Consider the following 16,149-nt stretch of genomic DNA (forward strand, 5'->3'; position numbering starts at 1 on the left):
TAGACTGTAGAAAATACATACAAGGACGCTGAAATGCTCACCTTTGTGAGTGTCTGAAGTGACCTGCATGGTTAGAAGAGGTCCTAAGGTGACACATGACTCCGCTGGCACGTACTGTTTAGTGTTTACAGAAGTAAATATGGAGGCGTCCAGTGTAGGACTGTGTGTGGCACTGAGAAATGTTCTTTCCAACACAAGTCTGCACTTCATAACTTTAAGGAGACTAAAAAAGAAGAGAGCCAGGTTTATCGCTCTAGCCTTTTGCAGTGATGGCTGCTCCTTCTGTACAACAAAGTGTTTGGATACGATGAAGTAGGAGTCAGATAAAAGCGCCTCTGCCGTCCAGACTGCAATTGCATTGCAAAAAATCAGATACATATCGGATTTAGGATGACACATGAAAGTGACCTGGGTTGGATTTGAAAAATTGGAATTATGCTGTTTAGACTGTCTTTAACAGATCAGATACAGGTCGCATATGGGCAAAAACATTTGGATTTGGGTCCCATTTGCCTGCAGTGTGAACGTCACTGACGGAACACAGCTCAAGAAAGAGTTGTTTATGCGTTTTTTAACAATATTTTTCGCATTCAAACCGTGTGATTTTTTTTTTTTTTTTTTAGATTATATCAACGGAAAGTGTTATAAATGTGCTTTTATTAGTACATTTTGGGAAATTTGTAGTTTTTTTTCGCACGGCAGACGTCACTAACCTTCGCGGCCGTCAGATTATTACGTCACCAAGTTGAAGTGTGTCTGATTGTCAAAACAAACGTGATGGCCTTTTCCTTACTCCTCTCCTAACACCTTTCCCTAACCCAGTGACGTCATCCACAGGGTTATGGAAAAGTGGATAGGAAAAGAGATAGGAGGAAATATTTGGATGCAGCCAGAGAATCAGCATGTTGGAATCTGAAGAGGTATAACAACATCACCTCACCTACTTCTATTAGGACATTAGGATGGTGGTAAAGCTTGTATCAAAGAATGCATGAGGTTGAAGCACACAGTAAGGCCCTATATTGTTAATGCATGTCATGCAGTGTCTGTGTGCCCTGGCTTTATGCCCATATTTATTGTGCTCGCCACTGAGCCTGAGGAAAGAAGCATACAAGGTTTCTTTGTGGAGCTCAGGTTAGGGACATGGTCACACTCGGACAGAGATTTAGCCCGTTGTTTTACTTTGACTACAGAACTAGTGCTGCTGCTTCCCTCAGGGTAACTGTCAGCATGTCTCTCACTGCTTTGCATTGAACCATTAGACTTTTAGAAAAGTGGTTGTCACAGCTGAACAATTGTGTGGTGGCAAAGTAGAAAAAACATTCTTTTTAGGTCAAGGACAACTTTAGATTTCTAAGTTTTGGTACTTGTCTTTTATCTCAGGCTCTGTGGGCTCCAGATGCTCTGCAGAAACAAGACCCATTCTTTGGTTTGTTATTACCCTGCTTACAACTTTCTTCCTCCTCTAATGAACACAATATTATTTTGCTGTCCTTGTACTGTCATTTTGTGAAATATTGTGACTGTATTACTATTAATATAGGGCCTTACTGTGGGGGTGGGGATAATTATACCCATACTCTTTGGTTTGATATTCCCCTGCTTATGACTTTCTTCCTAACAGCAAACATGTTTGAATAAGTCATTATCTCAGACAGAAAACATATATCATAATTCAACGTGCATTTTGTCGTCAAATTGAAAAACAATTCTTATGTATGTTTTTTTTTCATCCCATAAAGGGTAGAGAGGGTGCAAAACCAAACCCAAGATTATAATCATATTTGGAAGACAACCATATTTAGTGGTGTACAGCAGTTTATTCAGTCACAACTTTTAGGTAGTAGTTATGATTTTTACAAATATTAATCCAGTATCTTATTTTGCAATGCGGCCTCAACCATCGACTTAATTCCATCATGATACTCTCACTGTTTGAAACTGTCATCCCTGCCTTCTTTACTCTTTATGTGTACACAAAGCAACAAGGCAGGTAATTCAGTTCCCTCTTAGGACCTCGAACAAGCTGTACTAAAGGAGTTTAAGATGCGGTATTAAACAGGCAGAAGATTATCCCGAATTAGCGCTGCATCTCCCAGCTTTTACTGTTTCTCTGGTGCTCGTATTGCTCTCCTCTAGGAAGCAGACGGGAGTGGGGAGGACTGCTTGTACCGCGCTGCCTCAAAGTGTGAATATGCATAAATGTGTGAATGTGAAGCATGCTGGTACTAAAATAGAGATCGAACACTTTGCCACTGTAGTCTGGAGAGATATCCTCATGAATCAGGCGTGCAGTTAGTGGGAAGGTTTTGCTCCAATTAGAGCATATTGAATATGCAGCAACCTCAATTACTTTCAGTATGTTCTGTTTTCACACAGACAAAATAGTCTGCCTTTGTCTAAAAAGATGAACTCTGAATGCAATAGTATCTTCACTGAGAATACGCTATTTCATTAACTATTTGATCCTCATGCTTCACCTTTCTTTCAGGGCTCCAAGCGTCTTTTACGATCAAACGAGTACGTCCTCCCACCCAGTGGACTGATGGAGACCGATCTGGAGCTCACATTCTCACTACAGGCAAGCTCTCTGACAAATTACTGTGGATTCTCACACTTAGATGGCAGCAGCTACAAACAAGACTAGGCTAAAGCCTTTATACACCTTTATGCCCCTTCATAACCTACACAACTTTAGTCTTGTTATGTCACGTATGGAAAAAAACCCTAAAATACTTGTTAGCGTGTCCTTTGTAGTGTGGCTACACTGTTTGTATCATATACAAACTGCCTAGACCAGACAAGAACCACACTGATTTGTTTTAGTTCATTTTTGTTATTTACTTGTTTATTATCTCTGCCAAGAAAGTGATATTTTCACCACTGCTCATTTATTTATTTGTTTGTGTGTTAGCAAGATTACGTCTTAAGTACTTCACGGATTTTGACAACATTTTAACCAAACGTAGACCTTTCGTCAAAGGGAGATTCCAGTACAATTTTGAGTGGCGCTCCAAATCAGTTTACCGATACTGGATCAGTTTTCAATATTGAAAGATCCCTATTAGTCTATCAAAAGCAAAATTTAAAAAAATCATGTCTTGGTTTGTAATTGACCAATCTTTATGAAAGTTAATTCAGTAATGCCGAGTTGGTTCCTTAATTACCTCACTGAGTTTCATCTGGATTGGATCCGGAAGGCGTATTTTATCTTGACTTGACTTGTATTCATACATTTGGACCTACTGTAGCATTATTAATGGAGGTTGACATTTTTTCCAAGCCTTTAAACTTTGAATGATCAGGATCACTGATCCAAAGAGGATATCTGGCACTTGCTTGTAATTTTATGTTTGGTTATTATAAATCGTCTTTAATTAGGATTCAAATATAGATGTGCTGTAATGTGGCTTTTTTTTTTTTTTTAAGAGACAGTTATGTGCACATTTTTCCTGATAAACTTGTAAATAAATGAAGTAAGATAGATATTTTGCCCTAATTAGGATACATTTTGTAGCTCAAAAATGTTGAAGGCAATGGTTTATTTGAATTAGTCTCTTCTTTTTTAGTATCCTCATTTCCTAAAGAGGGACGCCAACCGACTACAGATCATGCTGCAGAGGAGAAAGCGTTACAAAAACCGAACCATCCTGGGCTACAAAACCTTGGCAGTGGGAGTGATCAATATGGCCGAGGTAAAGCTCCAGCGACTCACCTACAGCCGCTGCTTTCAATCATTGCACTCCATGTTACACTGTCAGTGGATTCATTTCCCTGGAGCGAAGAGTTTTTTTTGCTCCAAGCTGCTGATTGTCTTCCTCCCTGACAGTGATTGACATCGCTATTAGTGTCTGTCATCTTCTGCTTTCTAGAGAGGGCTTTCTGTGATCCTTACTATTTCAGATGTTTCATTGCTTTTATTTTACACGTATAACTGTGTGATATTACAGGCCATTTGGAACTTGGTTTAATTTACTATACAACACAGGAGTAGTTGGTCGAAGACAGGAATAGTTGGTTTGAAGTGAGTGTTTAGAGATGTTCAACGCTTTCTTTGAATACAGCTTTTAACTGCAGAGTGGGTGTTACGGTAAACGTTTTATATTATAAGTGATTCATACTAAGCATCTTATTGTAAGCTTTTAACTCAAGAGATGTGAAAGAAATGAATACAAAGGTAATACAATTGCATGTAGAAAACAATGTCACCTTCTTTCTCAATGCAGTGTCTCACATGGTGAAGGGTGAGAATGAAGGTCATTCACCTTCATCATTGTGTGAAACTAGCATTCTCCAGTGTCTTGTGATAAATAACAAGGCACTTCTTCTATTGACTGTGATGGGTTAGGGTAGGATTATATAGCAGATAAAGATTGATAGACGCATCCATAACCAAATATGACTTTGATGGCTGTGTGTGGTAAGGTGGAAATGAAAGTGGAGATTAAGATATTGAGCGCAGGTGACATTTTGTGGCTTCTAATCACAGCATTTACCCGTCGGTGCTCAGGTGAAGCTATTTCCCAGCAGCAGCCCCAGGACAGGAAAATATTGACATTTGAAAATGAGACTAATGCATTATTGTATTTTAAAATACCACACAAGCGCTGTGTTGTTTTGGTGTTTACCACTGTGGAACTGCACTAGCTGACTGTTATGAAAAAGGCCGGATTGGCCAATATTGGATCCTGTGGAGTAATTACATTGTCTATGTCTACTGTTGTTCAGCAACCCAGTCTCCCTTTTATTGTAAAGCAGTGAGTGGAGAGGAATTGACTTTGTAGACTTCAGATCACACAGTGTGAACCTCTATACAACAATTTATGAAGCAGATTATTGGAAGTCACCTTCACACAGTATGAGTGGATGTTGTGCAGAGACCAGAGATCCAGCAGAAAGCAGTGTTGTTAGAGAGCTATTAATTAAGATAGGGATGATATATCGTATAACAAGATATCGTGATATTAAAATGATAAAGACATATCGTGGCTTGTTCAAGTGGTGAGAAGGGGGTGATGAAGTATATCTTTCCATCCTGCTAGTGCTACATCTGTCCCAAGCAAGCGTGTGACTGTCTTTTCAACTGCAGGAGACATACATAGTCAACTAGGGGTGGGAACCTCTGGGTTTTCATTTCAGACTTGTTTGAAATGTCTCTGTTTTTGTGTTTAATTTGCAGTTAATTTGTGTTTGTTTTTCTTTCTTTTTTTTTTTTGGGTTGCATTATTATTGAGTTTAAAAGGGTACTATGCCCAAAGTTAAAGTGAAAAAAAAACAGACATGGTTATCTTTTTTTCACCCCAACATTATTATCCCTCGCCACAAAGTGTGAAGGGGGATATAGGTTTGAGCTCCGTCCGTCTGAGTTAAAGGGGACAGCTTTTTTCAGACACTGTTTGATTGGATAACCAAATTAGGTGTGTGGCTTCAGGGTGTCAATACCTTGATGGAGTTCAAAAATGAGAAGCTCGCAATTATTTTTCCAGAGTTATTGCCCTTTTTCCGTTTTTTGGACTCTGTTCGTCAAAGGTGACAGCTCTTTTTATTGGTTTTTGAACAATACTGTAGTTTTACATGTACACAGTGTACACACAGAATTATTTATCCCCGTGCACAACCAACATATCAAACACGGACAAGTTTGTGTTCATGCTCATAGGGCTGGGCGATATATCGAATATACTCGATATATCGCAGCTTGTAGTCTGTGCGGTGTTGAAAATGACCATACCGTTAAACTCGCGGACTTTTGTTTTTTTTTTTTTTTTTTTTTGAAATGTCATCTTAATGACAACATGCACAAAAGGGCACTATTTGTTTTAAAATATTGTAGTGGCATTATGTACAAAAAGTGCACTTTAATTTTGTGTTTTGAAATGCCATGTGAGTTGCATCCTGCACTAATGTCTTGTTTTGAAATGTCTCTGTGACAATTTTGCACAGAACGTGCACTTTCTGTTGACAATTTTATGTTTGAGCCACTCACTGTTTAATAAATACAGTTATGTCAACTTTGACTTAGTTGTGATATCCCCTTTTTTGCATGAAAGTGTAAAATTGGCATATATTAATGCAGTATGATCAAGAATGTTTTAATGTAGACATATAGAATCATCATACTGGTGTGATTTTGTGCATCAAAGTGTTAATTCAAGGGTAATGCAAAATATCGAGATATATATCGTGTATCGTGACATGGCCTAAAAATATCGCGGTATTTATAAAAGGCCATATCGCCCAGCCCTACATGCTCATATATACACACATATGTAGTTAAAAAAAAAAAAAAAAGTAGAATTATTAGATATAAATATCAAAGTTCTACATCAGTGTGTATCGAGCATAATGTGTCCACAGGCTCTCCTGCCAGGTGCATCTTGCCTGTATTCTCAAGATAGTTGATGGAGGGGCCCCAGTTGTGGTCAAAGATGGATTCTTTACCCTTACAATGGTTATCTTTTAAACTTGTGATTTTTTCTCTATCTAAAAATTACATCTCATATCGTTATCATGAGCTCAGGATTGTATATTGTCTTGTCTCGTGAACTTTGTACTGGTATATTGTCCTGGCCCTACTGTTAATATACAATCAGTGTGTAAAACTGATAATGGTCAGTCTTACAGGGATAGATTCTGTCCTTCCTTTCTGTCTGTTGTTTGGAAAACCATAAAATAGTGCAAGGTAGACCTTGTTTTAAATCCTTAATGTTGATTAACTTTTACAGATCTGTAGGGAATCCCTTACAAAGATATGATGATTCATGTTGCATTCGTTTGAGTAAGATGAAAGATGATGTTTCTGACTATTACAACTTGAGAATCCAATAAAACTAGAAGCTTTTTTACATTTGATGGCTTTCCACGTATTAATGCCCTAATGTTAAATATTGTCCAGGTGATGCAGCACCCAACAGACGGAGGACAAATCCTGGGTCTTCATAGCAACGTGAAAGAGGCGCCCGTACGTGTGGCAGAAATCAGCGTTTTTTCCCTGTCCAGCCAGCCCATCGACCATGAAGACGGTAGTGGCCAAGCTGGCCGCAAGACTAAACCCTCAGGTGGGCACAGCCATGCCCCCCCCAACATGGGGTGTTGTTTGTTTTTAATGTCAGCCTTCGCCCTGGAGCACAGCCTCTCCTGTTTCTCCCCTTTATTTCCACATGGCTTCTATTTCCCAGCTGAGGACATATTCAACCATCATAAACCCATGCTGCTCTGTGGCCAAGATATGTTATTCTCTTCAGTTATGGCTGTAATGTTGAATGGAGAGTGGAACAGATGTAGCCTCTCCCCTTACATCGCTCTAATTCTGGACCAGGGCTAAATGGAGGGCTCTGTTTGGACTCGGAGTCTGCTATGATCCTGTGGGGTTCTGGGTGTAATTTAGGAGGCAACTCAAACATAACAGATGAGCTCATGCACATGGTGTCAGTCTGAGGTGAGGAAAGATGTATATCTTTCTGTTCCCAGTGAGCCACAACAGCCACCATTACACAAAGCAAGATGTTTTCCAGACAAAGGAAGACCTGACTATAGGTGTTCATCAAAAATGAGATGAATTCATCAACATTTGACCTGTCTGCTTGGAAAAGGAGTTTCACATTATTATTATTATAATTATTATTATTAACTTGTTATTGTCCATATGGTTTGAAAATGCATTCTTTCTATATAACTGACACTCTATATGACTGACATCAATCACATTTATTATGCATTGTAAACAATCTGTCCTTGAAAAATATCTTGTAGATTTATCTCTCAATCATTGAAACAATGAGAAACATCTTTTTCTAGAAATTTCAAAAAATGAAAAAAAAAAGATCTCAAAGCTTACAGAACCGTAAATAATTATTAATATACACTTCAATAAATAACTGTGAAAGTTTACATCCCATGGTCCAATGCTGACTCTAAGCTTTATTCCGTCTGTTGTCTGTGGAGATGGGTTTTGGTTTTCAAATCCCTCTCTGAACGTCCATGGAGGTTTTATCATCCTATTGGATCTTCCTGCTAATATTTTTTCATCAAATCCACCAGTCTCTCTTCTCTTTTCCTCCTGACTTTAATGATTTCATCACATGTGAGTAAAATTACTGTATTGAACAACACTCGCTGTAAAGAGCAACTCCTTAGCTTTCAGAAACTGCTGGAATTTCTCCGATAGAGCAAATATTAGCAGAGTTACGGTCAATTAAATTAATATCTTCCCCTAGATGCGTTCAGGGTCCTTGGGAAACCCGTACATTTTGATGAATTTGTAAAATCTGGCCGGACAGTCCGGGCAAGATGTGAAAAGAGGACATGTCTGGGTAAATCCGGACATATGGTCACCCTTGTCTGAATTATTTCTCTCTCTTTTTTTCTTTCTCATCTTTAAAAAGTTGTGTTGTGAGGTTTAGCGCTGACAGGTGTTTCTTTGTTAACCATCGTGTTTGCTTGTGTGTGTTTTTTGTGTCCGTCCCACCTCAGATCGCTCCCCAGATATGGATAATTATTCTGAGGACGACGACGACAGCTACTCCTCTGAGCAGGAAGCCAGCGACGACGCAGTTCACGGTCAGGTCAGTGTCTGAAATGTCCATTCAAATCTGAGAACACTGTGAAAAATCAAATGCCACCAATTCCCGAGAAAAAGTAGGGATGTCCCGATACAACTTTTTCATTTCCGATATGATACCGACATTGCAGCCTTACGTATTTCAGCCGATACCGATATTGCTCCGATATCAGCATAAATCATACATACTTTTATTACTTCTTTTTTTTTTTTTTTTTTTTTAATGAAAAAATAATAATTACTTATTTTGTAGTGTGGAATGTTAGAAAATGTTTGATCAAGTGATGTTACTCAAACAGAGAACAATAGTCAGCAACAGTAGGTATGAGAAAGGTCTGATGAAGGGCTTTCAGCCTGAAAGTCACATTTTTTTAATGTAAATTAATTAAATTTTTTCATTGCATCATGAGAAAAACTGATTTATTTATTATTAATCAATTGGTTACATACATTTTAACCTTCAATATAATATCTACAGTATTGTACAATTTAATAAAATAAATAAAAAATGAATTGGGGAAGAAAAAAAAGAAAAAATCGGAAATTTGGAAATATCTGATATTCGTTTTCAGGCTGATGTCGGACCAATATCATCAAAAATCAATATCTATTTGATTTTTGACTTTTGCAAATGTGGCTATTATGGTATGTTTAAGTTTGACCCATTTTAGTCTTAAAAAGCCATTAGTATCGGACAGACTTTTCAGGCTTTTAAAAAAATTTCTCAATTGTACAAAAAACAATACAGTTTCATTAAATATTTCATTTCAACACTGTAAAGGTTCAGGTTCCATAAAGGGTTAAACCAGAGATTCCCAACCTTTTTCTGGTTGTGACCCCATTTTAATATCACAAATGTCCAGGGATTTTTTTTTTCTTCCAGAATTAGTTTTTTGATCATGTTTATTAGTAGCCAGGATTAGTGCAAAAAATGACAAGTGCGCCACCTCTGGTATTTTTATACTGCATTTTATTTTAACTAGATTTATATTTGAGAAAGTTTCAGTATAGCATACAGTTGTTTGATATTTATTGTGTGATGTGTATTTAAAAAAAATTATTAAAAATTTTTTTTTACCAATTACGAGACATTTCAGGCGACCCCATTTTAATTCCAGGTGACCCCACATGGTGTCCCGACCCTACGGTTGAAAAACCCTGTGTTAAAGAGATGGTATTTTTTTCATTTCCATGTTCCAGGATCTTTATGATGAAGACGACGAGGTGAGAAAGCCCAAGAAACCTCGAAGGAAAATGATTCGAACCACTTCCATGACAAGGGTGAGTTTCTTTTTTCCGCCTCACAGGTTTTAATGCTGGCCAATCATTGACAGTGCCAACAGCTCGTGGTCGGTGTTTGCCGTTCACTGTTCATCAAGCTCTTAACGCAAAGCACACTCTGTGTTCCATTTGTGCAAGCCATTAGGGCGCCGTGGGAGAGCATGTAAACGCATACTTTGCGTTCACTCGACTGCCGCTAATGCTTTTTACATGGAAAGGGAATAAATTAATAATCCAGCGCGGTCACCCTCAGCTGTCTTGTTTATTTATTTGTGACAGTCCAATTTACAAGGGTAATAATAATAATATTGTATCCTCTCCCTTACAGCAACCCAACTTTAAGCAGAAATTCGTGGCCTTGTTGAAAAGGTTCAAGGTCACCGATGAGGTGAGTTGCAGGAAAATATTTTGCTTTTGATTTTTTTAACAACCGCAAAGACACATTAAACATCAAAGCCGAGAACAGACAGCATCCGTCTCGGTGAAGGCGCCTGGGATTTCTTTGTCACGTCTGTTATGAAGTCCTTTGCCAGTCAGCTGTGAAACTTGTTATTAAATGGCCCCGAGGGGAGGAGAGAATCATTTCAGTATTGACTGAATAAACGGAGCGTTGCTACATCACTGCTGATGTGCTGTCTGACCGGAGGAGAAGCACCAGGGAAGTAATCGCTGCCACAACAGAGTTGGAAACATGGTAATGATGTTGGACAACATTAACTGCAGCTGCCCCCCATCAGTAAAAATATATACGCAAGATCCATTACCAGGCTTTTCCTCACCACTTAGTGGAATGAGAAATGTATTTGTCTATTAGGAAGACACTTAAATAAATGATCCCGTGCGACAGAGATGCTCCTAACAAGGTCATTGGTTTGATATTATCAATGATTAATCAATGATTGGCTCAACCCGAACATTCTATACAGTTATAAGCTAAGGTCGTGGTTCCCAACCTTTTTGTTGTCGTGACCCTATTTTTATATCACAAATTTTCTCTAAAATGATATTTTTTCTCATGTTTGTTCATACTGTTACAAACAAAGAGTAGCCACCAGTGTTAGCGTACAAAGCTACAATAGGTGCCAGCTCAGATATTTTTATACTGCATTTTATTTGAACTAGATTTATATTTGAGAAAGTGAAAGTATAGAATATAGTTGTTTGATATTCTGTCTGTGTGTTGTTTTAATTTGAAAAAGAATAATACATATCTAAGTATGTATGTCTATTTCTGTGATATTGTGTATTGTTTTTCAGTTTTGCATAAGAGATAAATAGAAATACATTAATACAATTTTAAACATTTAAAAAATTGTTAAATGCATTTTTATTATGTGTATTTTTAGTTAAAGATGATAATCATATTAATGTTGAGGGAAATGATCTTGATTAGAACATGAGTTGAAAATACAAGGGTCAGTCTTGGTCCCACTTAAGGCAGGAGATGACCAAAAATGATAGAAATTATATAAATAAATCTATTCAGGAGGCATTAAATACTGTTTTATTCAACTTATTTACAAAATGAAACGTTTTAAAAGGTGTGTTATCACTCAATAGTTGTTTTTTTCATAGTATTCTGAGGAAAATGCTGCAGTTGGACAAAGGGGGTACTTCCATTCAGAAATAAGATCAAATATATCTATTTCTGTGATATTATGTATAGGTTTTTTTAATTGTGCAAAAGAGATCAATAAAAATAAATAATACAATTCTATAAGAAATTCAAAATTTTAAAATGTAATTTTGACTAGTATTTTTTATTTATTTCATTCTTATTAGACATTTCAGGCTACCCTTTTTTATTTTTCAGCCGACCCCACATGGGGTCGTAACCCCAATGTTGAAAATCCCTGATCTAAGGTGTATAACAGATTGATTTCTACCTGTGTGTGTTTCTAAGAGGAGATAACATATGATCTATATTCTAATCAGGACTGTTTGTGCTACACACCAGGCTTACAAAGATCTTCGGACTGTTAAGAGGTTTGTTTAACAGGATGCTTCTAGAAGCTCCAGGTGGCTCGTGATCCTTTATCACGTCCCCCGTCACTAATCTCTTCTTTGTGGCCGAGCAGCATGCAGGGCTGTGGTTCTATAAATACATAGCCAGGAGGAGAAGGAGGGACAGACTGTGTTTATCTGCTCTCTGCCAGCTCCTGCACTTATGGGGTGGCATTAATCACCTGATTAGTCCACAGGCCCGCCTGTGCTCAGGCCCTGTGATGTACAGTACATCCCTGCTGCGCAGCTGGCACAGCACACCTCTGCACCGCAGCCCTTCTCCAGCACTTCCTCAGCTTTTAATTGCCTTGCTTGGAGCCAAGGCAGGAACATATTTACTGCATATAATATTTATTTATTCAGCCTTCAGATTTATCCTTCATTATTGAAGCGTTATTAAGTTTAATTTTAATTTTGCCAGTCAGTACCGACTCTTCTTGTTTAATCCAAAGCATTCAGTAAAGATCTGTGATTACAAATCAGTCACGTGTCAATTCGCAGGTCCTGGATTCTGACCCCGTAGACCAGACACAGGAGGCAGAGGAAGATCTAGACCTGCTTTACGACAGTCTGGAGGTCTACAACCAGAGTGACAGTGGGCCAGAGATGGAGGACAACGAGAGTGTTCTAAGCACGCCAAAGCCCAAACTCAAGTATGTCATTGTCTCATTTTAGAACATTGCACACATTACTGTGTGATTGTAAACCTGTTTAAATGCTTTTGGAGAACTTTGGCTGCTTTGTCATTAGTGTCCTGTTACATATACCACCCCAGGCCATGGGAACATTTAGATCAGCTGCTATGCATGATCATTTATTTATCAAATTAAATGATAGTATGTGGCTCATAAATCAATCAATCGAAAATCATTTACTCCAAAAACAAAAGAGAAAAGGTCAAAATTGCTGGTTGAAAGTTTGCTTTCATCTCCACCATAAACATTCAATTATTTTTGACATATTTGCTCATTGCATTGTGGGATGTAAACAGATGCATTGATGTTTTCATTCCTACCATGATTTCTTGTTTTGTTTTTTGTGCCAGACAATGAGAACAGCGATTTGCTTAACACCATTTTAGTGCTCGTTTGTTCCGGGTTATTCTCCACGATATCACAATGAAGTAAAATCACTTCTCTGCACCCGTCTCCCAGCTCCACATCCCACAATGCGCAAACATTTGAACCAACAGTGTCTACGGTGAAGATAAAAACAAACTTTCAAGAGGCAATGTTGACCTTTTTTTTTTCTTTCTGGAGTAAATAATGTTGGATTGATTGATCTATAAGGCAAACACTAATAAAAAATGATCGACGGCAATAAATTACTGTACAGTTCCAGGTATCTGTGACTCAATGTCTCAAATGGGTATGGCACGAGAGGAGAGAGAGAGAGAGAGAGAGAGAGAGAGAGAGAGAGAGAGAGAGAGAGAGAGAGAGAGAGAGAGAGAGAGAGAGAGAGAGAGAGAGAGAGAGAGAGAGAGAGAGAGAGAGAGAGAGAGAGAGAGAGAGAGAGAGAGAGAGAGAGAGAGAGAGAGAGAGAGAATAATTAACCAATGAAAGGTTTTATAATGTGTATTTTTAGTGAAAACATTCTAATCATGTTAATGATGAGGGAAATGATCTTGATTAGAACATGAACTAATCCCACACCAGGCTGGAGATGACCAGAACTGATAAAAACCATAGAAATAAATCTTTCCCATCGTATTATGAGCAAAATGCTGTAGTCGGACAAAGAGGGTACTTACATTCAGAAATAAAATAAAGGGGGTGATTTTTTGTAAAGTTTGAGAACCACTGCTTTAGAAGATTGTTGTTTTAAAGTTGACATGCTTCATTTTATTTTGTTTACAATAATATATATGTTTTAAAATTTTCATTTATTTAATTAAAGTCCGTGTAAAGCAGAAATAAATGTGTGTTATGAGTTTGTTATACCACAGAATTGTGTCATTGACCACTGAGCCAAATTTGAAAGATGAAAAAAATCGCTAAGTATACAAAATGAGGTCTCAAAATCATGGAAAAACAAGTATTTCTCTTTGTTTTTAAATGCTGGAGGCGTGTCAGTTTAGAGGCGCTGGAACCATGCCCACGCACGGGAGGGAAGGCACCGCCTTAGTGTATTAACCCTAACCCTATGGGAGAGAGGAGTGTGAAAGACCAAAAAACCAAAAATGCTCGGATCGGAAAGGTCTTCTCTGCTCGAGTCCGAAAATATGCATCTGTCCCGGGTAGAGTCAGAACTGCACCCGCTAGAGGCAAAAAAAGTACTAATTTAATTGAAAATGTGGCACCAGCGGACGTGTTTTATTCCCCCGAGTCCGAATATGTAGTTTGTTTTCAACTATCGGGTCAGAATTGCCCCCGCTGGAGGCCGCAGAAGTTTACTGTGCTTCAGCAGCAGGGTCGGGTTAATGCTAATGATGGCTCCGTTACGTAACGCGGCTATGATTTCTGACCCGCCCATTAAATCCTAAACACAGAAATTTGAAACAGTGTGTGAAGCCTGGCTCTACAATTACATTCTAAATGGTTGAATGGCTTTTTACATGTTTTAAGGAATACATTTATGACCTATTGAATGTGTTTAGAAGAAAATGGCTGAATGTGCTTTACACGGTCTATAAATAAGTTTATACAATCAATATTGTAAACAGTTATTGGCTTCATCTTCGTATTTCTTGCATGTAATTAAGACAAACTCTGACAGCTTGGATAGATGTTAGATTTTTACCAAACAACTTCATGATTTATCTTTGTTTTCAGGCCATTCTTTGAAGGGATGTCTCACTCCAGCTCCCAGACGGAGATTGGAAGCATACACAGTCAGAAAAGTCAACAAAGAGAGCTCTCGTGTCCTGTAAGTCAATCAGCAGGCTCTTCACCCCTTTCTGGACCCCCATCTTACCTTTGAGCTGCTCACTTTACCCATCAGGCCATGCCAATCAGCTTTCCTTCGAGGGTCTTTGTAAACTGCAACGTGTAAGGAATCCAAATGTTTAAATCATAGTACAGGAAAGATAGTTGAAGCACAGAAGGGAAGAAGAGCAGAAAAGCCTGCTGTTCTTCCCCTGCTCACCCTTACAGCCCTCCAGTATTTATGGGGACTGACACAAAATGACCTTTCCACCAGTATCGACACACACACAGACACGCACGGCAACAAATTTTCTCCCATGCTCAGAGAGAAGATTGGATAGAGCAATTCAGAACTCCTACTCAGAGATTTACGACCCGCTGGAACAAGAGAGAGACATGTTGGGTCTGATTGTGAGAGCGGGAGGCCTGCTTATAAATATCTGGGAATCCATTTGAGCTTGTAATAAAAAAAGCCCAGAGCATCACAGAGAGCTGTGGACCTCATTTCGCTCAGTGAACTTTCTAGTCCAACTTTAACTTGATTCACAGCCTGAATAAAAAATGAAAAAAAGTCTTTAATCTCATGTGAAAATTCACAAGGCGTTTGCAGATGTTTGGAATAAGGCTGAACATGTATATTTGTCAGTTTAGTGAAAGAACATCTGGTGGAAAATGTATTCACTCTTTAAACTCACAAACACTGTTGATGTCTCCATTTCTAGTAATTGAACAAATATGTTGCTGCTGTAATCATAATTGAATTGTAATTGTGTTCAGAACATTTATTTTGCAATTGTAATTGGTATAAAAATTTGATAAAAACTTAAATTAAACTGTAACCTGAGGAACGTTGTTACAGTTCTAAGGCTTACACATATGTAGTTAACAATTAGCAAAATATGTTTCATATCAATTTTTCCCACAACCTTTTTACTATTTTTTTTAAAAATATATAAATTGGGGGTATACTAACAGAAAAAAGGCTCAGACACCCACACCAAATATATTGCAGTAATACCAATATTTTTCATTGATTAGGAAGCCTAACTAGGTAACCAAGAGATGAAAAACAAATTAGATGATAGATAATATTTTTAGTGTATTTTACATTTGATTTATGACATGGGTCAAAACTGACCCGTTGTCATTTTTAAATGTGAATTGAACTGAATGAAATGTATTACCATTGTTGGTATTTTGCTTTGTTTTCTGTTTAGTAAAGTCCAAACAGACAGAAGCAATATGACGAAACTTGTTAATTAAAAAATGGGGGTGGGATTAAATAAGTCTCTCCTCTTCCCACTCCCTTTTGAGCAGACATGTTATTACATTTATATGTGTAAATGGATCTGATCTATTCTTTTTTTTAACATCTCTGATTGTTTTTCTCTGTTGGAGTTTCCTTGTACACAGAGTCTTTTTGTTCTTTTTCTTTTTTGT

The 16,149-nt window shown here is 37.9% G+C and overlaps 1 protein-coding gene across 2 annotated transcripts in view; it reads left to right on the forward strand.

The window, feature by feature from the left end:
- LOC114477274 (phosphofurin acidic cluster sorting protein 2) overlaps positions 1-16,149 on the forward strand; it is a 70,269-nt gene that overhangs the window by 28,373 nt on the left and 25,747 nt on the right. For both annotated transcript variants that reach the window (XM_028469522.1, XM_028469523.1), the window contains exons 3-10: positions 2,492-2,581; positions 3,570-3,695; positions 6,896-7,058; positions 8,473-8,564; positions 9,761-9,841; positions 10,170-10,229; positions 12,347-12,498; positions 14,617-14,710. In XM_028469522.1, the coding sequence (XP_028325323.1) occupies positions 2,492-2,581; positions 3,570-3,695; positions 6,896-7,058; positions 8,473-8,564; positions 9,761-9,841; positions 10,170-10,229; positions 12,347-12,498; positions 14,617-14,710 (858 nt within the window). The remainder of the gene's footprint in view (positions 1-2,491; positions 2,582-3,569; positions 3,696-6,895; positions 7,059-8,472; positions 8,565-9,760; positions 9,842-10,169; positions 10,230-12,346; positions 12,499-14,616; positions 14,711-16,149) is intronic.

This window comes from Gouania willdenowi, chromosome 15, assembly GCF_900634775.1.
Source record: "Gouania willdenowi chromosome 15, fGouWil2.1, whole genome shotgun sequence".
Lineage (NCBI taxonomy): Eukaryota > Metazoa > Chordata > Actinopteri > Blenniiformes > Gobiesocidae > Gouania > Gouania willdenowi.